Source organism: Acartia tonsa, chromosome 5 (genome assembly GCF_053477335.1).
Source record: "Acartia tonsa isolate MP-2025a chromosome 5, ASM5347733v1, whole genome shotgun sequence".
NCBI classification, from domain to species: Eukaryota; Metazoa; Arthropoda; class Copepoda; order Calanoida; family Acartiidae; genus Acartia; species Acartia tonsa.
The window spans coordinates 47455982-47481297 of record NC_137264.1 but is presented as its reverse complement, the minus strand read 5'-3'; the positions used below and the strand labels follow the sequence as shown (position 1 = coordinate 47481297).

General features: G+C 35.2%; 2 protein-coding genes across 2 annotated transcripts in view; both read right to left on the bottom strand.

Annotated features, from left to right (window-relative positions):
* Window positions 1-21668, bottom strand: part of Epg5 (ectopic P-granules autophagy protein 5) — a 58768-nt gene extending 37100 nt beyond the window's left edge. Inside the window, exons 1-25 of the mRNA XM_080162618.1 lie at window positions 21648-21668; window positions 21407-21466; window positions 21251-21310; window positions 21098-21157; window positions 20218-20303; window positions 18698-18788; window positions 17987-18081; window positions 17456-17578; window positions 16532-16619; window positions 15928-16039; window positions 15470-15524; window positions 11082-11179; window positions 9959-10056; window positions 9459-9613; window positions 8780-8879; window positions 7792-7877; window positions 7489-7572; window positions 4279-4354; window positions 3399-3482; window positions 2899-2974; window positions 2394-2475; window positions 1809-1977; window positions 1188-1351; window positions 603-704; window positions 196-318 (exon numbers count right to left, since the gene is read on the bottom strand). Of these exons, the coding sequence (XP_080018744.1) occupies window positions 196-318; window positions 603-704; window positions 1188-1351; window positions 1809-1977; window positions 2394-2475; window positions 2899-2974; window positions 3399-3482; window positions 4279-4354; window positions 7489-7572; window positions 7792-7877; window positions 8780-8879; window positions 9459-9613; window positions 9959-10056; window positions 11082-11179; window positions 15470-15524; window positions 15928-16039; window positions 16532-16619; window positions 17456-17578; window positions 17987-18081; window positions 18698-18788; window positions 20218-20303; window positions 21098-21157; window positions 21251-21310; window positions 21407-21466; window positions 21648-21668 (2348 nt within the window). The remainder of the gene's footprint in view (window positions 1-195; window positions 319-602; window positions 705-1187; window positions 1352-1808; window positions 1978-2393; window positions 2476-2898; window positions 2975-3398; window positions 3483-4278; window positions 4355-7488; window positions 7573-7791; window positions 7878-8779; window positions 8880-9458; window positions 9614-9958; window positions 10057-11081; window positions 11180-15469; window positions 15525-15927; window positions 16040-16531; window positions 16620-17455; window positions 17579-17986; window positions 18082-18697; window positions 18789-20217; window positions 20304-21097; window positions 21158-21250; window positions 21311-21406; window positions 21467-21647) is intronic.
* A 182-nt stretch (window positions 21669-21850) lies between these two features.
* LOC145320176 (uncharacterized) overlaps window positions 21851-25316 on the bottom strand; it is a 10157-nt gene continuing 6691 nt past the window's right edge. The window contains exon 5 of the mRNA XM_080162617.1: window positions 21851-21943. Within this exon, the coding sequence (XP_080018743.1) occupies window positions 21851-21943 (93 nt within the window). The remainder of the gene's footprint in view (window positions 21944-25316) is intronic.

Here is a 25316-nt window from a genome sequence, read left to right as displayed (position 1 = left end):
CAAAGGCATTATTATTTTCGTTTGTAAATTAAATATTTCCTTTAAAAAAAAATTGGTAAACTATTTCGTGTCTTTCATAGTTCTATGATAATTGAAATTAAGTATATTTATTTCTTGATTTAAACGAGAAAAAATTCTTGATTTTGAATACTTATCATAGAACTATCTTTTATGTTATTTTTAAGAATGTATTACCTAGATAACAGCTGCCACGACCAGCTGATAAACAGCTGTTCAGCTGGGACTGAGGCTCCAGCTGTTAGTGTGGCCATGGCTAGGTTACTCATCGTGCTCACTGAACTGTTTACTATGCCCTGACACATTTCAATAAAATAAACATGTTTGATTTGGTTTCTTGAAACAAATAGACTATTCAAGAGTATAGGTATGTAAAAGGTTAAGAAAAAATTATTTTTAGAAAAGTACTCGCCTTTTATTGTCGTTTCAATGGTCTTAAGCAAAAATAGTTTGAAAATCAAACATATTATTGGACTGTCAATTCATTCAATTCAATTCCAAACTTTGTGAAAACTTTTGAATAATTTATAGGATGATGAACAGAACACAATCACTTATTCAATCCTGTTTATTTTTTTTCCTGATTGTATAATGCTGTTTTGAGTTTATGCATAGCACTGCAGACAGCAATGGCTGTCTTGGCATGCTGCGCTACTGGCAGATGGCCCCAGGTCTCCCAATTCAAGCTGCAGATTAATATTTCATAAAATACAGCAAAAGTTGACAACTTATAAACATTAAGTAGGTAATAGATTATTAGAAATAAATTAAAAACATTATAGATTATAAAGTTTATTTCAGGGATCTAAAGGGATGAGTCAATGGCCGATAAATCAATGTACATCCCCAATGACGACACACAAAATAACCCCTTACTGTAGATTACAATTATTGGTTGAAACGTTTAGACACGTGACATAACTAGGTGAACCAACCAAATAAAACCCCCAAATTTGTTTAGCCAACAAATAAGGGAACGTTATCATAGAACTTTAAGGACTAGTATAATAAACAGCCTAATGTCCCCTCCCTTACTGAGTTTATTTGCTGCAAAAGAAATAAAAAGTACACAATTGTCTTCAAAATTGCCACTCTCGGTTAAACAAATGGAGGAATGTACAGAAATTTGGCAGTTGCGCTACTAATCATATGCTGTATTGTATAACCACCTCGTGAGAACAGTGCGGGCGGTCAGATTTTCAGCGCTCTCCAGAACCGGATGATCCAGCCAGGTGAACAGGATTTCCAGGTCTGCGTCAGTTGGTTTAAACTTGGACCAGGGTAGGCCCTGTACTAGGTAGGTGCTTAGCTTCCCTAGGTCTGTTATTTTGGCCTAAATGTACAAAAAGGCGTTATCCCTCAAAGTGATTTTCGCTTCGTTGCTTATTTCTTAAGGTTAGGTTAGGTTATAATGGGTACTAGGTAGCCCTCCCCCCCCCCTCACTGGGTTGGGGCACCGCAGTTAGAGGACCCGTTGCCATACTTTGATTTTATTTAAAAAATAAAGGGGGTGGGGGGTTTATTAGTGCTCAACAGGCATCTTGTGTGAAATCACCAAATAACATTAAACTAGCTAAATAGTTAACACGAATACAGAGATAACAAGAAATATGAAAGGGGAATGATAGAAATTTAAGGGTGTGTAAAATATACATCCGTTTTAATTGCGCGGCTTGTGTTTATGGTAGAACAATAAAACGCATACCGTTAGAACCGCTAGAGCTCTAACGGTATGCGAGGTACTTTTCAACCATTAACACAAGCCGCGCAATTCATTCGTGTTTAGCTACCTGGAGCAGCTCCAGCAAATAAGCCAAGACAAGCTGATGTTGAGAGGCTATGGCAGCCAACAAGTCCCTACAGTTCTTACAGTTGGTCTCTCTGGTGGATTCAGAAGCAAAGCCAACAATAAATAGGTCCAGCACAACTCTTTTGATGAAAGCTGCTTCCGTAGATTTCCTGAAATAAAATTTTTTTTCCCACTATGTGTATATTCTGCATAGGACCTCCGGCTAAATGGAGGGGGGTGAAAAGTATGTAAGTGGGAAAAAATGAAAAATAAGGTGCAATGAAAACATCGTTATCCAGAAAATTTTTGAAAATCGGACCAAAAACACCAAGAAATAGGGAAATATTTAAAGAAAATCTAAAAAAAAACCACTTAGCCTCTTATCTACAGTTACAAAATTAGAAAATTAATTTTAATTAGGGGGGGGGGGGGGGGCCGGGGGGATCTTTTGCAGAATACACGCCCCTGACTCATAAATTTAACAGTTGACTTTCTTAGAATAAAGCTTTAATTTCCGTTTCTACTAAAAGTTCCTTTAAAAGTATTGTGTATCATTATCAAGCATCTAATGTAAAAATCTATTCACCTGGAAGTTGCCATTTTGGCAAAAGCCGAGAAAAGAAAGAAAAGTTCCGACTCCTCTGAATCTCGACATTTTTCTTCAAACTACATTTTAATAAATGTTCCAAGTTCATTTTGATTATTATAATTCTGGGATCGAATTTGAGACAATTAAATTTTTTTATAAAATAATGCTGGTATCGAATATTTCAACAAGAAAAAAATTTGAACTTTACATGCTGTTTGCGACCAAAAAGCTGAACCTATCATTTTACATCACTAAAATTGACATAAATGGCTTTAAATTATTCTACAATTCTCAATAAAGCTGTGTTATCTCGCAATGCACATAAAGGAGCAAAACAAATTATTTTACACGTACTTTCTGTAGCCAGGCGATCCATATTAATTATAGAATATTTGCTATTACAGAATATTTGTAGACCTTCTTATGTATGATGTAAAAGGGAAGGGGGTGCAATAAGATTCAAACAATTAAGATAATTTTTTCTTGAAAATTAAACATCCCTGAATGTGAAGGTCAGGGCTGGAAAGTTCATCACTCCAATCTGTTATCTCGGATCCAAAGTCATTGTGGGCATCCTCCTATTGGATAGATAGAGTAGAAAGATAGATAAATAGATAGGTAGAGAGAGATAGATGGATAGAAATGGACAGAAAACAACAAAAAATGTTAATCACTCCAATCTGTTATCTCGGATCCAAAGTCATTGTGGGCATCCTCCTATTGGATAGATAGATAGATAGATAGATAGCTGGCAGAAATAGATAGATAGATAGACTGAAAATTATGAAGTTTTATTTGTTTATATTTCCCAAAACAAAATTGGGGTTGGTCATTTTTAAGGGGGGGGGGGGTGATGTCTAGTCCAACCCGGGCACCACCCTAAAAAAATAGCTTAAAACCACCACAGGACCAGTATGTATATTCCCTTAGAAGCACATCCCTAAATTTTCATCGATTATCGAGATCTTAGGCTTTAGATGAACACTTAGTATGATAAGTTACCTGGTAGTCTAAATGTAGAACATAGAAAATCCGCCACAACATTTCAGAGGACACAGTCTTGTAGGGTATATCAGAAAGATACTGGATAGTACCAATATTGTGTTTTACACATGATATGACTTTGTCGCTGGTGGTACCCAAAGTTTTATAACTTTGTTGTCTTATTCTTTAGCACTAAAGTTTTGAGCACTTTTATGGAATTTGTGGTGGATTGGTTTCAAACTTTTGAACCAATCATTTTAATATAGTGAATGGGTAAATTGGCCTAATTGTTGGAGATGTATACCTATCAATATTTTTCATCCATTGTCTTATCCCTGCTTGATGATATGACTTAAATCTTGCAAACTACAGTAAATTAATAAATTGGTTTATTGGCACATCTCCTTGATTGATTGATTAGCCATAGTTTCTTAGGGTTTGGACCTAAGTAGTCATGGAGAAGTTGAGACACTTTTGTATAGCCACTAGGGCTATCAAGCTCCACGTTCAAGCACATTATGACTTGACCCGCTATCTCATGAGAGCTACTCATTATTACCTCACCATCGCCGAGTATGCAGGTGTCCCAAATTAAGTCACTGTAATGAATGACGCTCTCCGCAGAGGAGCTTGGGATAAGGGAAGTACTGATATTATGTACGTGACTATTAAGTATCCAAACTTACTCAATAATCCCCTTCTTACACAACTTCTTCCTGCCGAGAGGGGGTTACCAAAATTTCCAAAATTGAAAAAAATTGTAATAGAATAAAGCCAATTTTCTCCAACTATTTATGTGAAACAGCAGCGGTGATAGGAAACATTTTTATCCTCCTTAGTTATGACGCGCTGTTGTGCCAAAAGCGGGTTAAAAATGAAATGCTAAAACACATTCCTGCCAAATGCCCAACTTCATGGATGAGAAGATACACTTGGTGCATCTCAGAAAAAAATAATCATACTCCACCTCCAACCTAGTGTTTACCATTGTCTTTATACAATATTTTTAAAAGTGAAGCTTTTCAAAGCTTAAACGTCTGTAAAGGATAATTCTTATCATTAATTTAGGTTTGTCAGAATTGTTCAATTGTTTTCAATTATGTACAATTTAGCAACCCTATATCCGTTACCAGATAGTCCGTACGTCCATTTAAAACATTATAATTTTTACCTTTTACTACATTTTTATGTACGATATAATCATCCTATTCATCCTATCATATTACTCCTCAACGAGGATTCCCCTACCCGCCTTCCCCCCAACGGCCAACCCACATCCCCTGACCTCTCCCTATGCTCTGCCCACCTTGCCCTTGATTTCTCCTGGCACACCCTCACCACCCTCCGCTCTGATCACCTCCCCATTCTCCTCTCCCTCCCTGAAATCACCAGAACCCCCCGCCCTGTTAAAACCTTCCACAACTTCCATAAAGCAGACTGGGACACCTTTACCCTTGAAACCGAAACCCTCTTTGAAGACCTTCCTGACCCTTCCTCCTGCTCCCAAGGTGAAGCCACTTTTCGCCATATCCTTCAAACTGCCTCCAAACACACTGTCCCTGCCGGCTTCATCAAAAACCAAAACCCCTCCCTCCCTCAGTCTGCTAAACCCCTCATCCAGCAAAGAGACTCCTTAAGAGAAACCAACCCCCATGATCCTCAAATCCAAATCCTTAATGACCAAATCTCCTCAATAGTTAACCAACATTCCAACAAAAAATGGCAAGAAACCCTTTCTAAATCCGACCATAGAACAAACCCTTCCAAATTCTGGTCCCTTCTCAAATCCCTTTCCGGCAAAAACAACTCCCCTCCCTCCAACCAACCCATTTCCTTCAACAACAACAAAGTCCACACCTCCCACCTCCACATTGCTGAATCCTTCACCAGTCAATTCACCTCTGTCTCCCGCCACACTTCAAACCCTTTCTCCAGAAAAATCATCCGCAAAATTCGCCGCCGTAACCACCTTAACAGAGACTTCCAACCTTTCACCCCTGCCCTTGTCCTCGAAGCAATTAAAAATTCCTCCAATTCCTCTGCACTTGGCCCTGACAACCTTAACATCCTTCACCTCAAACACCTTGGTCCAAATGGCATTTCCTACCTCACCAAACTTTTCAACCTCTCCATCTCCGCTGCTAACATCCCTGCCATTTGGAAACTATCCAAAATCATTGCCCTCCTCAAACCTGGTAAACCCCCTGACCTCTCCACCTCCTACCGCCCAATCTCCCTCCTCTGTCCTGCTGCAAAAGTCCTTGAACGCCTACTCCTTCCCTACCTAAAACAATCCCTTTCCACCCACCCCTCACAACATGGATTTAAACCCCTCCACTCCACCACCTCCTCCCTCCTCAACCTTTCCACCACCATTGCCAATGGCTTCAACCAAAACCTCCCTCCCAGCCGCACAACTGTAGCCTCCATCGACCTTTCCAAAGCATTTGACTGCATCCCCATCCACCTCCTTCTCCAAAAAATCTCCTCCTCCAACCTTCATCCTAACATCATCAGATGGCTGTCCTGCTACTTGCGTGGCAGGATGGCTTTCTGTTCCTATCAAAACACCAATGCCTCTCCTAAAATCGTCCATACCGGTGTCCCCCAAGGCTCTGTTATCTCCCCTGTCCTCTTCAACTTCTACATAGCAGGTGCCCCCCACATTCCCCCTGCCCTCACCTCCTCCTATGCCGACGACCTTAACTCCTTCCACTCCTCTCCTGACATCCCCCAGTCAGTTGAATCCATCAACTCCCACCTCTCCTCAATCGCTGACTGGGCCTCCTCCAACGGCCTCTCCATCGCCCCCAACAAATCCACTGTCACCCTCTTCACTCCCGACCGCAAACACCAATCCAACCTCCATCCTCAAGTCCAAATTAATGGCTCCACCCTTCCCCTTTAGAAAACCCCTAAAATCCTTGGAGTTACCTTTGACACCTTTTTCAATTTCAGTTCCCATGTCTCCACCATTTCCTCAAAAATTTCCTCCCGCCTTAGAATCCTCAAATGTCTGGCTGGCACCAAATGGGGCCACCAGAAGGAGACCCTCCTCACTACCTACAACACCCTCCTCCGCCCCATCACCACCTATGCCTGTCCTGTTTGGTTCCCTAACACCTCCAAAAACAACATTGACAAACTCCAAGTCCTCCAAAACCAAGCCCTCCGCATCTGTACTGGTTCCACTAAAAAATCTCCTATCAGCCACCTCCACCAAGAAACCAAAATCCTACCAGTACGGAACCACCTTTCCCTTTTATGTTCCCAGTACCTGGCCTCCTCCCTCCGTCCCTCCCATCCATCCTTCCACAACGTCACAACCCCCCCTGGCCCTAGATCCAAAAAATCCACCCTTCAATCCATGTTCCTTCCTACCCTACAACCTTTTCTTTCACCCGACAACACCCTCCTTCCTACAAACTACAAATCCACAATCTCCAGACTCCACACCTCTGCTGTTACCCAAGCCATAAATTCCTACCCCCCAAATCCTGTCCTCAACCACGCCCCCCCTGACATCAACCCTTCCAAGACCCAACTTCCCAGGCACTACAGAACCATCCTCTCCCAATTAAGATCCAACTATTGCCCTAAACTCCAAAGTTACCTCCATTCCATCAACGCTTCTCTTACCCCCAACTGCCCATCCTGTCCCGCCAATCCTACCCCAGAAACTGTCCAACATCTCTTTTCCTGCCCAAATAATCCCACAAATCTCACTCCTATGGACCTTTGGCAAAATCCCTCCCATGTAGCTGCCTTCCTCTCCACCCATCCAAGTTTCACTAGTCTTCCTCCCCTCCTCCGCCCACCTCCAGAGCCCCCACCATAAGCCCCCCCCCCCCCACCATCCTTCTGATGACAACCCGGACCGGAAACGGACAAAGAACAGCCAATACAACAACATATTACATTGGAAAAAGGATTCCTAGGACTACAAGGCTCAATATTATAAGCGAAGCATCTCTAAAATGTAATTATAAATTTAATTAATATTCTGCTTATTAAGTTCTAAAACTCTACAAGTATTATGTTCGTTTGTCCTACAGTCTGATTCGCTTTTATTTTATTAAATTAAACTGTTTATTGTATAAAGACTCGCCTTTTCATCATAGAAGGATCCAGCTGTTTGCTATTGGCGGATTTAAAAATTTCTAGATGGTCGGATACAAAGTTTACGGTCAACCTAAAATTATTGAACACTTTGACACATCTCAATTGTTTCATATTAGCAAAAAAAAATAAGAACTTTCGTTTAACAATGAGAATGATGCAAATGTGAACGCTGTTTTGGAGTTAATACTTAAACATGACAACGTTAATAAAAGCAAAACTACTGTACTTTTGTTATGCATGAGTAGTGAGTACATAGAAGAAGAGGCATAAATATCGTAATAATTCTCACCTTATCATACTTCCCAGCCTCTTAGCAAACTGTCTGTATTTTGGAGTATTAAAGGTCTTTAGTCCCTCTCTCAACAGATAAACAAACTAAAATAGTAAGAATTCTTATTTTGGAGTATTAATGGTCTTCAGTCCCTCTCTCAACAGATAAATAAACTAAAATAGTAAGAATTATTTTAAAATATTGTTAACTTGTTAAGGGCCATTTTGTCAGGGATCTGTAGGGATAAGACAAGTTTTTTATGTACATGCTCAATGATGATACACAAAAGTACGCATTGTTTAGATTACACATAGTGGTTAAAACGTTTGGACACTCAAATAAATGAACCAACCAATCAAAATTCAATAAAAGTCCATAATGATGTTAAGCCAACAAATAAGAAAACGTTATTATAAGACTTAGTGTAATAAACATTCAAACGTCCCCTCCCTCCCTGATATTAGAACACTCTCATTTTTCAATTCATTACAAAACTAAGGAGACAAAAAGAATCAAAAAAAAAATAAAAATAACCTGTGTAGCAAAAGCAAATAGTTTGAGTACCTAGAGAATGTTGGCTTGATCTTGCTATATCATAATTAAGAACTCACCCAATAAAGTCCATATAAAGATCCTTGTGGTACTCCAAAATTAGGGTGTAATGAAGAGAGAAACAAACGGACAAACTTTTTTGGGGACCATCGTTTTAGAAATGGCCATACAAATGACGAGAAAGCATTGAAATTTTGTTTGAATTTGTGAAGAAGTGAAAACTAAATGATTTTTTTCTTCTAAAAACTAGGGTTTGGCCGGATATCCGGCCATTTTCAATATTCGGCCGGATACCGGATAATGAAACGATCCGGATACCGGATATCCGGCTGGTTTATAATTCCGGATATCCGGTAATTTGCAGGATATAACGTTGGCCAGATATCCAGCCGGATACCGGAATTAGAAATCAGCCGGTATCCTGCCCAACCCTACTAAAAGCCACAAAAATAACCTGGGTGGCAAAAGCAAATAGTTTGAGTAGAGAATGTTGGCTAGATCTTGATATATCATAATTATCTTTTCCATCTCGTTCTTCTATTCTCAACACATATCTAAACAAGGATGACAACATATACATAAAAGCGAAGCTCAAAAATCAGAAGGAAGGACAAACGAACAATAACTCTTGTAGAGTGACATATCTTAATAAGCCTAAACATAATTGTTACAAAACTGTAGCATGTCATATCTTTATAAGTAGAACATTTATTTTTTAGTCTAAACGAAATTGTACAAAGAATTGTTGCAAAACTTCGTAAAAATTTAATTTAATGTATTGAAACAAGCATATTAACATTAATCAGTAGCGAAGCTGAGAAGAACATACATTCATTATCTGTGTCTGTGTGTCTTACTGTCCGTCCTGAAGTATCTTTCTAACCAATGAACCGATATTGTCCTCCTTTACAGAGTAGCTTCTCATAGTTTCTGGGAAGGTTTATAGGTATATTTGGGGATGGTATCACCAACCTTCCCAAGAGAAATCGCCTCTTATAAAATGGCTACTCGAAAAAAATGTTTTTCTTGTCATTTTAAAATTGTCCTTGGAGGCCTCTAGGAGCATTGCCGCTTTTTAACTATAAAATTCCTATCAAATCAACTATTTCAATATGATATTTAATAATTCTAACCTAAAAAGATGATCTATGGGAATTTGATTGAATAAAGCGATAAGATCCGCCTCTCTGAGATCTGCCCAGGTGTGCTCAGGATTCTCCTCTTCACTTCCCTCTCCATCCAGCACTGTCCATATGTTGTCATCTTGGCTGCAGTCAACTCCATAAGACTGTAAAGGTATATGTTAGTGTTACTTTATTTTAAAGAGAAAAACAATTATTAAAAATGAAATATGATAAAATATTTGGGGGGGACAGGTGGCAATTTATGTATAAATCCCCACAATTTTTTTTGAGCATAATCAACCTCTAAAAATAATTAAATATAAAAAGGAATTTTTTCTGTTGATTTTGAAAATTGATACCCTAATTTATAGCTCACATAATACAAACGATTTTATAAAATATGTTTAAATGCATGCATTAAACTCTATTTATAGGGTAGTTTCGGTTGCATAAATATGGCTACATATTTTTTATTAAATTCACTTAGTGAAAAAAGAAGAGACACCAACCTGTTTCAAATTCTTTGCTTTGAGTTTGAATTCTTGAATAAATTGAGGCCTGTCCTTTACAGGAAGTAATATTGTTGCCAGGATGGTTATTATATTGTCTAAAAGAATTATTGAATTGAATTATTTTAGTTATTAGTCATGTTAGTAACTGAATCAAAAAAATGAGTTTTTCATATGTAAAGGATTTTGAGATTTAAATTTAAAAACAAGGATGACAACATTCATAAAGCTGTAAAATAAAAAGAAAGGACAAACAAACAATGTCTCTTGTGGAGTGTCAGAAAATCTTTTATAAATACAGGATGTAGTAAAAGGGCATACTTTAATTTGTAGGATTTGATCATAGAGATGCCTCGCTTATAATATTTTACCTCGTTGTTCTATAAATTATTATTCTGAATAGTATACCTAGTATATCATACAAAATTTTGTTGTCAAAAAGTTAAAAATCATCATGTTTTAATCAGGGAATAAGGGAGGAGACAATGGGCAATTAATTCAATATAAGAGTTTTCACTAAAGGCAATGAAAACCAGATTTATCCAAAAAATTTGACCAAAATTGTAAAGGGATCATGGTAATATAATTGAGAACAAAATTAGTTCTAAGAAAAAATCATTTACTTGAAAATTAAATTACCAGTACATCACAATGTAGTAAACATTCTGTAATTAATCACTAGAAAAATCACCCTTAGAACTTCGTCAACCCTTCTCATATATTTTTAACTGCTACCTAAATTCAAGGGGTTCTTAGATCGTTTAATACATAAATATCATTTTCTTGGGAAATATATTTGTTAAAACCAGGCATCTAAATTTTTCTGTCTGTTGTATTCAAAACTAACTCAGCTAGTTAACGGGGCGTTAATGCGCTAGTACCCAAAGTCAGTCAGAAACTGCTGAATTCTTGCACATTCCCTTTCAGCCAGTACCCAAAGTCTGAGACTCTTAAAAATTGAATATTCGATCTATTGTCCCCTCCCTTACTTCCTGTGTTTTAATAGACTTTCTTGCAACGATTATAGTTACTAAGCTTAAATAGCTCAAAATGATTAATTATAAAATTTTCACAAAAATTGTTTTATAGATTTAAATACCTAGGTATATAAATAATAACTTACCTAGGAAAGGATTTTCAAAACTATTCTCATCTGGATCTACAGTAGGCACAGAAGGTTGCAGAAAACAGGCACCCCAAATACCCACCCCTGCGGGACACCTAAAATAATATATTGGATAGGCATTGCATTGAAATGTTAAGAAGGTTTTAAAGTGAAAAAGGGGGTACAAAAAAAAACAGAGTTATGAAAGTTTTATGATATATTTAGTAAACCAATTTACACTTCAAAGAAAATGATTAAAGGGGGGGGGGGGGGGGGGTTGACACATTTGCGTAAACCTGGAGTATAGGCTTTATCTTTGGACTGAGAGGATAGGTTATTAAAGATAAAATCATTCTTATTTGATGAAATACCCGCAACTTTAAGATTTTTGGATAGGCCTTCAGGTTTCGGAGCTTCAGGCCTCCAGGTGGTCTCTGTACAGGTAAAAATGAAAAAAAATTTAAGAGTTAGAGGACAACTTATAAAACAAAATATGCATCTTTTTTAATGTTATTCACATATTTGATGAAAAACATGCATATTTTTTTTCATAAGCTGACCTTTAACTCTTAAATTTTTTTTTTCATTTTTACCTGTACAGAGACCACCTGGAGGCCTATCCAAAAAATCTTAAAGTTGCGGGTATTTCATCATATACAGGGCGACCACTCCAAAACAAAAAAAATATAGTATTTTTATAGTATATTTTTAAAATCCATATAGTATATATAGTATATTTTTTAAAACTCATATAGTATGATATAGTATCGGACTTAGAATTATTTAGTAATACATAGTATATACATCATCAATAATAACTCAAAACATAGCTGTTATCAAAGCAATTTCACATATAAGGGGCCTACTCTGTGATTATTAGGCTAGGTATTAATGTGAGACTAAAGTTTACTTTTGGTTAGTATTTCACATATATTTAATCATTTTTTGGATAGGTCTCAGGTTCAGGTGCTGCAGGCTATCTGGAAGGTGGTTACTGGACAAGTAAAAAAAAATTAAAATTTCTGTTTGAAAAGTTCGAGATCAACTTATAAAACAAAATACGCATCTTTTTAGATTTTATTCACATAAATGAAGAAAAATTAAAATAGGCCTCCAAGTTCTGGTCTTGCAGGCCTCCAGGTCCCCTCTGGACAGGTTATAGATATTTGTTTTATTGGAAGAGTTAGAGGCCAACTAATAAAACAGAATATGCATCTTTTTGAATGCTATTAACATATCTGCAGAAAAATTTTAATCGGCTTCCAAGTTTTGGTTCAGTAGGCCTCCATGTCCACTCTGGACAGGTAAAAAATTCAAATTTCTTATTTGAAGAGTTAGAGGTCAACTTGTTGTAGTCGAATTGACACTGAAAGTATCAATCCCCTTTTTTACCCTTTTTTTGTAGTTAAACATCTGACTGCATTATTTGCTCTTATTTGACATATATGTGTTATTATATTATATGTTTTGTATGAACACTGTCATATTAATTTACCCTTTTTCAAATAAGCTCAAACTAGATTTTGTGTTTAGATTCTGGATTTTACAACCCTTTCTTTTTCAAAGTTTAAAAAGTACAAATTTTCTTGTTTCTTCAAACTTGTTTTGTTCCAACTCATCTGTACTTGACTACCCCCCCCCCTCTCTCTCTATTACATTGTAAAATTACTTTTCAATATTATTTCATTCAATTGTTCAGTTGTCTCTTAACAATTAATGTATCAACTTCAAATAATTCAGTGATTTTAGTTTAATTCTCTTTATTTAAGTTAATATTAATTTATTTATAAATAATTCAAAGTTTACTTTACTTTCATTTTGTTTCTTCTTTTAAAGTAAAAGCAAATATTTTCTTTTTATTTAAGAGTCAACTATGTGTTTCAGATCTTTGTTAGTTATGTTCTAGTTATGCTTTACTTGTGATCCTAAAGGACAAAGCTATGGTGACGTCCCCGGAGTATCAACCCTTTTTGATGGTCTTTTTTTTGGCTAATCTGGCCTCTTTCTGGTCTAATGCCATAAACTTCATGAGGAATTCGATACTTAAGATCCTATGCTTTGTGCCTTTCAACCCATGATGTCTGAAGTAAGAAACTTTTTATAAGAAACTTCTATAAGAGTTTTAGTAATCTAGTCAATTTAATTTTTAATTGTAAAATTTAAATGATTTTAGTTTTTTAAATTTAGTTCTTAAATTTTCATTTTTATATATAATTTACCTTTTACTAATTGTAATGTTTTTTAGGTAAATTATATTACCATTCAAATAACGAGTAATGATTTTGCAGAAAAAGATGTCTTCCATTTTCTTCCCACAGATAGCTGTTTCAAGTTCCTTCCCCCCCCCCCCTTTTATAGTTCAAAATACTGGCCCTCTTTATTCTGGCCTAGTACACAACTTATAAAAAAGAATATGCATCTTTTTGGATTAAAAAATAAAATCGACCTCCTAAGTTCTGGTCCTGCAGACTCTGGACAGCTTGTATTTGGATGTTCTTTATATATTTGAAGAAAAAAATAAAATTGGCCTTAAGGTTCAGGAGTTGCAGGCCTCCAGGTGGACTCTGGACACGAATAAAATAAAAATTTTAAATTTAAGGAGTTAGAGGTTTATTAAACAACATAGGCATCTTTATAGATGCTATTTATATGTTTAAAGAAAAAATGACAATCGACCTCCAGGTTTTGATGCTGCAGGCCTCCAGGTGGACTCTGGACAGGTAAAAATCAAAATTTCTTATTTATGTAGTTAGAGATTAGTTTATAAAACACCATAACCATCTTCTTAGATGTTATTTAAATATCTGAAGAAAAAATACAATTGACCTCCAGGTCAAGGTGCTGCAGGCTTCCATGGAGACTCTGTCCAGAGAAAACCTGGAGGCCTGAACTTGAACTCTTCAAATAAGAAATTTGAGTCTTTTACCTGTCCTGAATGAACCTGAACTTGGATCCCGATATGTTAATATTATCAGAGAAAATACATATTCTGCTATACATATAAATAGACCTCTAACTCTTCATATAAGAAATTTGATTGTTTACCTGTTCAGAGTGGACCCAAAGGCCTGCAGGACCTGAACTTGGAGGCCGTTTTATATATTTTCTTCAGATATGTTAATAAGATCCAAAAAATACATATTCTGTTTTATAAGTTGACCTCTTAACACTTAAAAAAAAAAGAAATTTGATTTTTTACCTGTCCAGAGTGGACCTAAAGGCCTGCAGAGCTTGACCCTGGGGGCTAATTTTGAATTTTTTTTCAGATATGTTCATAACATCCAAAAATATGCATATTCTGTTTTATAGGTTGACCTTTAACTCTTCAAAAAAAAATTTTAATTTTTACCAGTCCAGAGTGGACCTAGTGGCCTGCAGGACCAGAACTTGGAGGCCAATTTTAATTTTTTTCTTCAGATATGTTAATAACATCCTGAAAGATGCATATTCTGTTCAATACGTTGATATCTAAATTTTACAACTTTTTTACCTGTCCAGAAACCACCTTTTAGCCTGCAGCACTTAAACCTGGAAACTTATTCAAAAAAAATATTAAATATAAGTAAACTACTACCCAAAAGTAAACTTTTATTCCAATAACCTATAGTCTCACATTAATACCTAGCTGCTTAATAATCATGGAGTAAGTGAAAGTGGTAAAACTTTCCCCTCACCCTTGGGTTAATTCTATGAAAAATAACTGATATTTAAATCATAATCACAAACAAAAATATATTTTAAAGGATTTTCTTCATCTCTTTTTACTGTAGAGCTTTATGCATTTTTGTCATATCACAGTATCTTTTGAGCCCCCCGCAGGGGCTAGAAATAGGAGAAGACCTACTGTGAAAATAAGACAAAACGCTCCTTAAGAGGCGTTGTCACAAAACTGACAATATTCGTTCTTTGTTATATAACTGTAATATTATATAGTATATATAGTAAATTTTGGTCAAGTAAAGGTAATAATATATAGTATATATAGTAAATTTTAATCATATAGTATGATATAGTATACAAATTCATCCTATATAGTATAAATAGTATATATAGTATGCAGTGGTCGCCCTGCATATAAGAATGATTTTATCTTTATTAACCTATCCTCTCAGTCCAAAGATAAAGCCTATACTCCAGGTTTACGCAAATGTTATTTAGATTGTTGAAAATAACTAAAAATACAAGGATAACAATATATCCATAAAAGCAAAGCTCTAAAACAAACGGTAAAACAAACAAATATGAACACTTGTAGAGCAGAATTGTAATTTAACCCTAAATACAAGATTCTGTATAAGGACATACTTACTTTTTTTAGTGATTCTCGCTTTTAATAGTGTATCCTGTTCACATAGGAATCAGTGTTCCAAAAATCAGATGAATGGGATAATTAATAAAACCGTTACCTCATAAGGTGATTTAGAATGAAGAGATGGTCATACAGAGTACTTTGTACCAACACTGAAGAAAAATTATATGGATTAAACTACACCCATAATAGCGAAACTCTTAAATCTGAAGGAAGAACAAAGAACAATAACTATTTTAGAGTGTCGGTGCTTAATAAGCAGAGCATTATTTTCTAAGTCTAAATAAAATTGTACATAAAGGTAAAAAAGCTTCTGCATACTGCAATATTGCGTAAAATTGTAAACAAGCTTCCAGTTAAATGCGATTATTAAGTCTAACTATTCTTAAATGCATAGTATGATTAAACACATATTCAAACAGTTTAACATTTTAACAACAAGTTTTAATCTCAGTTTTATGTTTTTAAGTCTAAATTCAAGCCAAGTAAAAAAACAGATTAATCATCTTAAATGTCTTGATTGAAAGTATGAATATAAATCCACAAAAATCATACCTACTCCAACGGCTCTATCAAGCCATATTTTCAAGTCCTTGATAAGCTTGGCATCGTCAAGATCCTTGCGCAGATATTTGAACAAAATGCTCACAGTTAATCTCAATTCCTCCTAAGACATATTGAAATTTCAAAATATAAACATATACATATAAGAGATGTAAATGGATCCTGTGTCATATAGAGCATAACGCTTAATTTTTTTTTTTTATAGTTTATAGCCCTTATTTCATAATGTATCATCAATAGCTTATGTCCTTGTCTCTATACATTTCCACACAAGAATATAGAAAAATTGTGTATCATATGAACATACGCAAAAAATCTGTAATTTCAGAAAATAATATCCAATCTTTTAAAAGTATTTCCGCTAAAATTTAAAATTAACTTAAGAAAAAAAACACCGAAAAACCCACCAGGAATGGGGAGGTTAATTTCCTAACCCCTGCTGCGGATGCCAAAACACTGCGGGGCTACCCAGTACCACATAAACTAACCTCCCCTTACCAGACCTAAAGTAACATACGAAAAAATACCCCATATTTAAACAATAAGTGAGTGGCATTTCAGTGCTCAACAAGAGTAAAATTGCCACTTAGTTTACCTGTGGGGTATATACCGAAGCTCCTTTCTCAGTATTCTTTCGTAAACTTCTTTCAAACACAGAATGAACGAAATCGTCAATTTTTATCCTAAATAAAATGTTGATTAGGTAGGTACCTAATATGTTTCTTTGCAGTTATACTTTTTATCTGTGCTATTTTGATAGTCTGTATCCATATGAGACCGATAAATTTATGTACATCCGCATTATAAATACACAAAATTGCTTCTTCTGTAGATACAAATTAGCGGTTGGAACGTTTGAACTCTCAACTTAGTGAATCAACCAATCAAAATTCACTAAAGTCCCCAAAGTTGTTAAGCCAAAGAATAATAAAGCGCTAAAGTGTCAGAGGCGTAAAACTAGTAGTTGGAAAGTGAGGGAATTGCATCAATGCATATACCCAATAACAGACCTATCTTTTTACCATGCACAGCAAGAACAACGAGACAAATATTTAAGTTTGTGTTATCTGAGGGTTGATTGTCTGATGGGTGGTAATTAAATTAATACTAAAGTTTTAAAACAAAAATGAGTTTTAACCTTGGTAAGTGTAATAAATGTAGCGGGACAAAGTGTCTCAAAAATCAGCCATCTGACGTCATAAAAATGAGGGAGATGAGAGGAGAAGTGGGAAAGAAAACCCCTGAAAAAGAGATGGATAATTATACATTTTTATGACGTCACATGGCTGATTTTTGAGACACTTTGCCCCGCTACTAATAAATTCATGAAAATTTTCACAAAAAAACACTACAGCTCGAGTCCTAGCCCTTGTAGAGAATTTTTCTTTACAAGTAGATTAAAAATAAACAAATCGTCTTGTTAGTTTTTGACCAAAACTGTAGGGTTTATATTGAGAAGAGTGAAGCGATTGGTTTTTTTAACACCCTTTATGTTTCTGTTTATCTATCCTTTTTTTACCTACAAAGCTCTGATCTAAAGTTAAAAAGCGCCAAATTTTCTGCAAATAGTTCTCTGCCCTGTTTAAATTGGACCCGCAGGGCTTTGGCAGTTTCCTCGTTGAATTCAGCCAGGGTTCGATCCCTAAAAAAATAAATTATTTAATATTTTGTTATTGAGCATTTACTTGAAACAAATCTTATTGATTAGAAACTTTTAATCAAATGTTACAATTATCGCTGTTTCTATAAAATGATCTTTAACTGATATTTTTTCATGAAAAAAAAATGTTTGCTTGTTTGTTATTGTTTCACTACATGTGACTTTGAACCCGATAAATATCCACTGGAGTAGAAACAGTTCTCAGCCATACTAATAAATAACTTGTAGCATGGTATTACAGACAATTTAATCTACGAATAATAGAATGAAAAATCATGGCGAACAAAACTGGTTTTAATCTTATAATTTTTCATTTAAATTTTCGCGGAAAGCTATCTATAATGAGATGAGATAATAAACTAGTAATTAGGTGGAAAATTTAATCTTTACCTGGAGGCTATAACAATGACACCATCCTCACATTCACCCTCTTCGTCTACTTTCTCTTTGCTTAATGTCCATAGTCCGTTTTGTAACTCATTTACCTTCAACAAATATTTCATTTCTCCTCTTTTTTACTTCTTTGCTCAGTGACAAAGTTCATTTTGTAACTGAATCACTCAAAAATAGGTATTGTTAATTTCTCCTCTTTTTTTACTTTCTGCTTAGTGTCCACAGTCCGTTTTGTAACTCATTTACCTAAAACTTATGTTTTAATTCCCCTCTTATTCACTTTCTCTTTGCTCCATTAAATTTTTTTTTTATAACTCTTTAGGTTGTTTAGTCTTTGCTTAATATAATAGAAACAGAAAATACGTGGATATTTTGGCAGGGGAAAAATTGTCGTCAATTTAGGTTGCTATCATGGACATCAATTTTTAGTCAGTTCGATCATCCAGTAGAAGTTTCATGATAATCTGGTGTAAGATCCAGGTAATATCAAATCCAGTCTCGATGTCAATAGTCGCTTTTTAAACTTTTTCACCATTAGAAAAAATAACTGACCTCCCATTACATTTTTTTTTACTTTGCTAAGTGGTCAAAAACCATTCTACTGTTATTTAAATGCCATTTGAATGTCTTTATCATATTCAAGATATTAAAAAACGACTGAAACTTACTAAGTCATTAAGATCAACTGTGAAAATTGCTAACTATTACCTTATTTGAGAGGGCTTTCAATTGTTTCTGTGTTGTTAAAAGATTCATTCTAACTCTCTGATAGTTGGTTAATAGTTCATCTAATTCAAACCTAAACAAAGAAAAATAATGACAAGGCTAGGTCAATAGAAGAATATTTGGGTCATGGAAAGAAGACGAAGTTGCGGGTTTCATCGTATTTTCACAGTAGCTTTTAAAAGGTTGTTTTAGGTTAGGTTAGGTTAAGTAAATATTAATGATTGCCCCGCAGGACTAGAGCCCCTCGCATGGGCTAGAAATAGGAGAAAAGCTACTGTGAAAATACGACGAAACCCGCAACTTTGTTTTCTTTTAATTTAACTTGTAGGGAAATTCAATTTTTAATCTTTTAAAACAATAAAAGGGGCAGAAAAAAGGCTGAGATTTATAGGGATAAGAGAATGACTGATAAATTGATGTACATTAGGTTGGGTCGATTTTGGACATTTTTTTTCTGAGGCCAAAGCGGGGATCTGCAAATGATTTGTATGAGTATAATACACATGATTTAAATTTATCCTAAGTCTTAAAACAGCTGACGACCAGACATTCAATTGTATAGCTATTTGTAAATGGGAGTTAAATTTTTTTGAATCATAACTATGGCTTCATGGTGCTCTCAGGAAAGGCATTGAGGAGTAGAATCAGGAACTTTTGACCGTTTCAAAAAATCTCGTTCCTAGCCTGAGAAAATCTAAAAAACCTCTACAAATTAGACAATTCTCAATAAACCTTTAAAAAATTGTGTTTTTTGGTGATTTCTAAGGCTAGGAACGAGATATTTTGAAACGGACAAACTTTCCTGATTCAGCTCCTCAAGGCCTTTCCAGTGAGCACCATGAAGCCATAGTTCTGATTCAAAGAAAAATTTAACTCCCATTTTTAAGGTTAATTTTATCTGTTGCATATCCACTCTTTGTCTAATTCCGATATGAACCCGCCCTAATGTACATCCTCAATGATGATACACACAATTACCCCTTCTGTAAATTCCAATTCCAGTTAAAACGTTTTGACACTTAACTTAATGAACCAACCAATAAAAATTCAATAAACGTCCCCAAAGTTGTTAAGCCAACGAATTAAAAACGTTAACATAAAACTTTTGGGACTAGTGTAATAAACATTCCCATGTTCCCTCCCTTCCTGGACAAAAGGACACCAAATTTATTTTGATATTAATAAACGTCCACTAGCAATAGAAATCATAAATTGTCAATAGATATACAGGTATTGATAATGAATTAGTTATCTATTGCATCGTAATATAAACAGCTTTCCACGGATATAAAAATGTACAATTATAAGATTAAAGCTAGTTATGTTAGCTCAAAGACAACGAAGAAACGGGATAACAAAACCGTTTTTAATATTATGATTGTACATTTTTATATTTGTAGAAAACTGGATATAATACGCTACATTTCATGATTTTTCAGTATGGCTTAGAACTGGTTCTAATCCAGCGTATATTAGCGGTTTCGAAGCCATGCTGGAAATACCTTTCTAAATTTTGTTGTGTTTGTAGCCAATGATTGACAAACTCTTGATTTTTCTCCAACTCAACATTATGATACAGCCTCAATAACTAAATAAAATAAACAATAGGTATTAAGTTTATATTTGCTGAACATATGCAGGAATTTTCCATGAAAGTGCAAGGAATGGGGGGGTTCGTTTGTTTGTTTAGGTTAGGTTGGAAATAGTTTAAATTGGGTAACTAAGCAGGCAAGGACGTCGTCGTCCAAGCCTATTTTTAAAAGAGGGGAAGCGGGGAAATGAAAGTTACAAAGGTTTGAGGGGGAAAAAATGAGTTTAACGTGTTAAAATTCTGTTCACAACAATACCTGACTGTCTCTGAAAGGAGTAAGCTCTATGTCCTGTTCTTCATGATACAGTTGACCAGTCTAGTTTCACAACAATACCTGGTTGTCAGTGAAAAGAGTAAGCTCTATGTCCTGTTCTTCCTGATACAGTTGACCAGCCTAGTTTCATAACAATACCTGGTTGTCAGTGAAAGAAGTAAGCTCTATGTCCTGTTCTTCATGATACAGTTGACCAGCCTAGTTTCAGACCAATACCTGACTGTCTGTGAAAGGAGTAAGCTCTATATCCTGTTCTTCCTGTTACAGTTGACCAGCCTAGTTTCATAACAATACCTGACTGTCTGTGAAAGGAGTAAGCTCAATATCCTGTTCTTCCTGATACAGTTGACCAGCCTAGTTTCATAACAATACCTGACTGTCTGTGAAAGAAGTAATCTCTATATCCTGTTCTTCCTGTTACAGTTGACCAGCCTAGTTTCTGACTGTCTGTGAAAGGAGTAAGCTCTATGTCCTGTTCTTCCTGATACAGTTGACCAACCTAGTTTCATAATAATACCTGGTTGTCAGTGAAAGGAGTAAGCTCTATGTCCTGTTCTTCCTGATACAGTTGACCAGTCTAGTTTCATAACAATACCTGGTTGTTAGTGAAAGGAGTAAGCTCTATATACTGTCCTTCATGATACAGTTGAGCAGCCTAGTTTAACTATACCTGGTTGTCAGTGAAAGGAGTAAGCTCTATATCCTGTTCTTCATGATACAGTTGACCAGCCTAGTTTCATAGCAATACATGGTTGTCAGTAAAAGAAGTAAGCTCTATATCCTGTTATCCCTGATACAGTTGACCAGCCTAGTTTTATAACAATACCTGACTGTCTGTGAAAGTAGTAAGCTCTATATCCTGTTCTTCCTGATACAGTTGACCAGCCTAGTTTCATAACAATACCATCTGGTTGTCAATGAAAGGAGTAAGCTCTATATCCTGTTCTTCCTGATACAGTTGACCAGCCTAGTTTCATAACAATACCTGGTTGTCAGTGAAAGGAGTAAGCTCTATGTCCTGTTCTTCCTGATACAGTTGTCCAGCCTAGTTTCATAACAAACTGTACATTCTCATATATTTCAGACATGTATACTGCAAAATATTACATTCCCCCTTTCCCCCTAGTCCCAGGGCAGAAAAATAGCCTAAAACCATCTCAGGACTTAAAGAAACTTTACTGTAAAGGAGAACCATATCGGTTCAGCGGTTAGCGAGATCATTCGCGACATACAAAAAAACTTACTACTTTATATAATAGGAAATAGTTTGCTATTCCTGTGAACTAGCAGTGACGTGAGCCTCATATTCAGCAGTATACTCATCATATCCAACATACTCTTCATACGGACTCTCAACAGTCTGGTCAGATAGATTAATAACATATGAATGCCATTGTCAAATATATGTCAATCTGATCTATAAATGTTTACTCTCATATAGGTGGGGTTTTGGTGGATTAAAAATATAAAAAACTGTCTGGCCTAAAACCTAACAGACTTTTCAAAGGCAACATAAAGAAATTAAATTGGAAGATGCTGTAATATTTTAAATATTTCGTAAACAACCGTACCTGGTCAACTGGAACTGAGGACTCCTGGAGATGGAAGCTGCAACTGGCTGATGGAACTGCCAGTCAACAGATCGGTAGCCGGCGAAGATGGAGAAGTTGAGTGATATAATAATAGTTATGCAGAAAGGCCTGCTTGGAGTAACATTTGTATAATAATAATATTCTGAAAGTAAAGAGAGATCATTGCAATATGAAAGCTATATATATAAGGAGCGAGTATATATATATAATGTAAGAATCACAATGATTATGATTGATAAATGATCTTCTCTTTCTTTCAACAAACTGACATCAAGGATCAAGCCTAAAGCATTATAAATGTTAGGTTGATCATTGGGTGGCGCTGCCCCCTTGAGAAGTCAAATAAACTCATAGTTGTAGTAACACTACAGATGTGTTTAATTGAGTAAGATGATTTGCAATGTCAATCTGTTTTTATTGTTTATTTGTATTGCCAATACAGTCACCTAAGTGAGAAACTTCTCAAAGATGTCTGTACTGTAAATAGTTACTCTTTATTATTTGATACAGTTTGCTAAAAACAAATACTGTATTTAAAAATATTTTAAATTCATTTGTGCTTAAATAATGATGTGAAGAATTTGTTAAATAAACCAGTTGTAGATACACTACTAATGTTTGAATTAACAAATTAGCATTCTTAATTGATGTGTGAAATGAATTTGGTAATAAAATTTTAAAAAGATTAGTAAATTAATGATGTATTATGTGAAAAAGTTTCATGACACCTAGCTGGAAAACTTTCCAAAAGTGCCCTTTAACTTTTTTTTCTTCTTTTTTTTTTTTTTTTTTTTTAATCATGTTAATTTATTTGATATTTAGCTAAAATCATGAGAAATGTTGACAAAACAAATTGTAGATTTACTACTAATATTTTAACAACACTTTACAATTGAAAGGAAAGAGACCAAAATTAATTAAATTAGTTGATATGACAAGAGACAATTTAATCAATTAATAAACCTAATTGTAGATTACTCTACAGCAGTTTATTAAGAACCATACCTAGTTTGAAAAATTTTCAAGCGGTATTATTTGGTTATTTAATGTTTAGAAGCTCCCCCACTTACCTTCCTGTTACTGATAAACTTTCTTATGTATTTAAAAGTAGATTTCTTTTTAGTTTTCTTAGGAGAAATAGGTAAGACAGAAGAAAAGTCATAAGGTTTGTTGGTGATAGGTAAGACATTATTAAAATTGTAAACACGTGAGAAATCATGGCTGCTTTTGCCGAATTCAATATTTAGAGGTTGTTGGTTGGAATCATCAAGTTCCAAACATTCTGGGGATGAATCCCAATCAAGAGTGTCTTTGCTCTCAGAATCAACGATTCTACAGTCTTCATCATTGCTGAAAACAACTTCAGATATGTCATTTAAGCTTTTGCTTCTGATGAGTTCAGGGGTTTGATTCCTATTGCGTAACTTCATGCAGTGTCTGTGATTGGTTCTTTTTATGATATTTCGTTTATACCAAGTTTGAATTTTAACAGCCGCAATGGTTTCTCGTAGTTTTGTTATTCTTTCATTCCTTAGAATTTTTCTCTTGGTAATCCATTTTTCTTTGAGTCTTGGTCTTACAGTTGATTTTTCAGTTTCTTGGTCAAGAGACATATCATTATGTTCCTCTGTGTTAGGATAATCAACTGACATGTTACCTTCAACAGGATCTTGATCCATATTTGAAGAAACTGGTATTGGAGCTGAAACTGAACTGTAATCTGTTTGAATTAAGGAGTCATGAGTTTCTGTCTCAATATCAGACTCAGGGTCATCTGGAGGACTGTTAGGTGACCAAAAAGTTTCAGGTTTGTGGATTTCAGATGAAGGCTTTTGAATTCCTGAACCAAATGACAAGGATTTAACTTGGAAGAGATTTTCTACATTAACTTCATGTACTACTGATGAGAGTTTCATTTGTCTATCTGTGTCCAAGTTCAGAACTTTCTTTATTTTGGCAAGATTTTGGTTTATTTCTATGACAAGAAATGGAAGTCTTCTTGAGTGTTTTGATGGATTTTGTTTGAACATAACCATCATTCCAGGTTTAATAGAAGTGGAAGGTGAAATAGTTTTACCTTTATCATGCTGCTTTGTCTGTTCTAGTATTGTTGACTCTCTGAATGTCTTATCTGAGAAATCAATTGAGTCATTGCTAATGTTATCTCTTTTAAATAGGATTTCTGAAGAAGAAAGATTTTGCCGTCGTAACTTTGAATTCAGGGCAAATGTAGCATTTGCAACATCAAAGTTAGAAAGGATATCTTTTTCTTTGTGTGATTTACGAATTTCATACTCAAGTTCTTGTATAATCTTGTCAACATGACAATTACTGTTTTTATTAAAAACATTACCTATGACAAGCTTAATGCCTGCATTTGTCATATCCTTGGTTGGTGATTGTAACAGAGATTTGAAGGATGGGTGGGCATCTGTTTTAACAATTATCTGCTGAGATCTTCTGATAGGGGAAACAACTCTTGCAATACCATCAGCAAGATCATCAGTGGTTTCTGAGGGTATGAGCACAGCAGTGACATACTTACTGAAAATGTCAGTACAAACCAATATGATTTGTTTATTTCTTTTCATTACATCAATGTTGAAGTGAGTACCAGGATGATTTGGTGGATCTGGTTCTCTGAATGGAAGTTTAGGACTCTCATTCTTTTTGACTGAGGTGCACAAAAAACATTGACTGTAGAATTCAGTAAGAATGTTGCGGAATCCTGGGCAGAAAAAATACCTAGCAAACACTTTTTCACTTTGGTACAGAGATGGGTGATTTCCTTTCAGGTGAATCATCTGTAAGATGGTGCTTACCTTGTCTTTTGGAATGACAACTCTGTGATAGTCTTTAAATAGTTTGTTGTCTGATTCAGTGACAACCACAATACCTTCATGTAGGGAGGCATGGCGAAATATGGTTTTGACCATGCGAGAAGAATTTTTCCTGGGAGAATCTCCAGTAATTAGAAGCTCTTTTACGGTTGTAATATCATTGTCATTTTCTTGCATTGATTTCCAGACATGTTTGTCACCTAGAGGTAGGTGATCTCCTTCAGCAAGGGACAGAATGTTATCTGAGGCTGTTGCTGCTATGTGGCATGGATTATTGGGAGTAAAGAGATCATTTAAGGACACC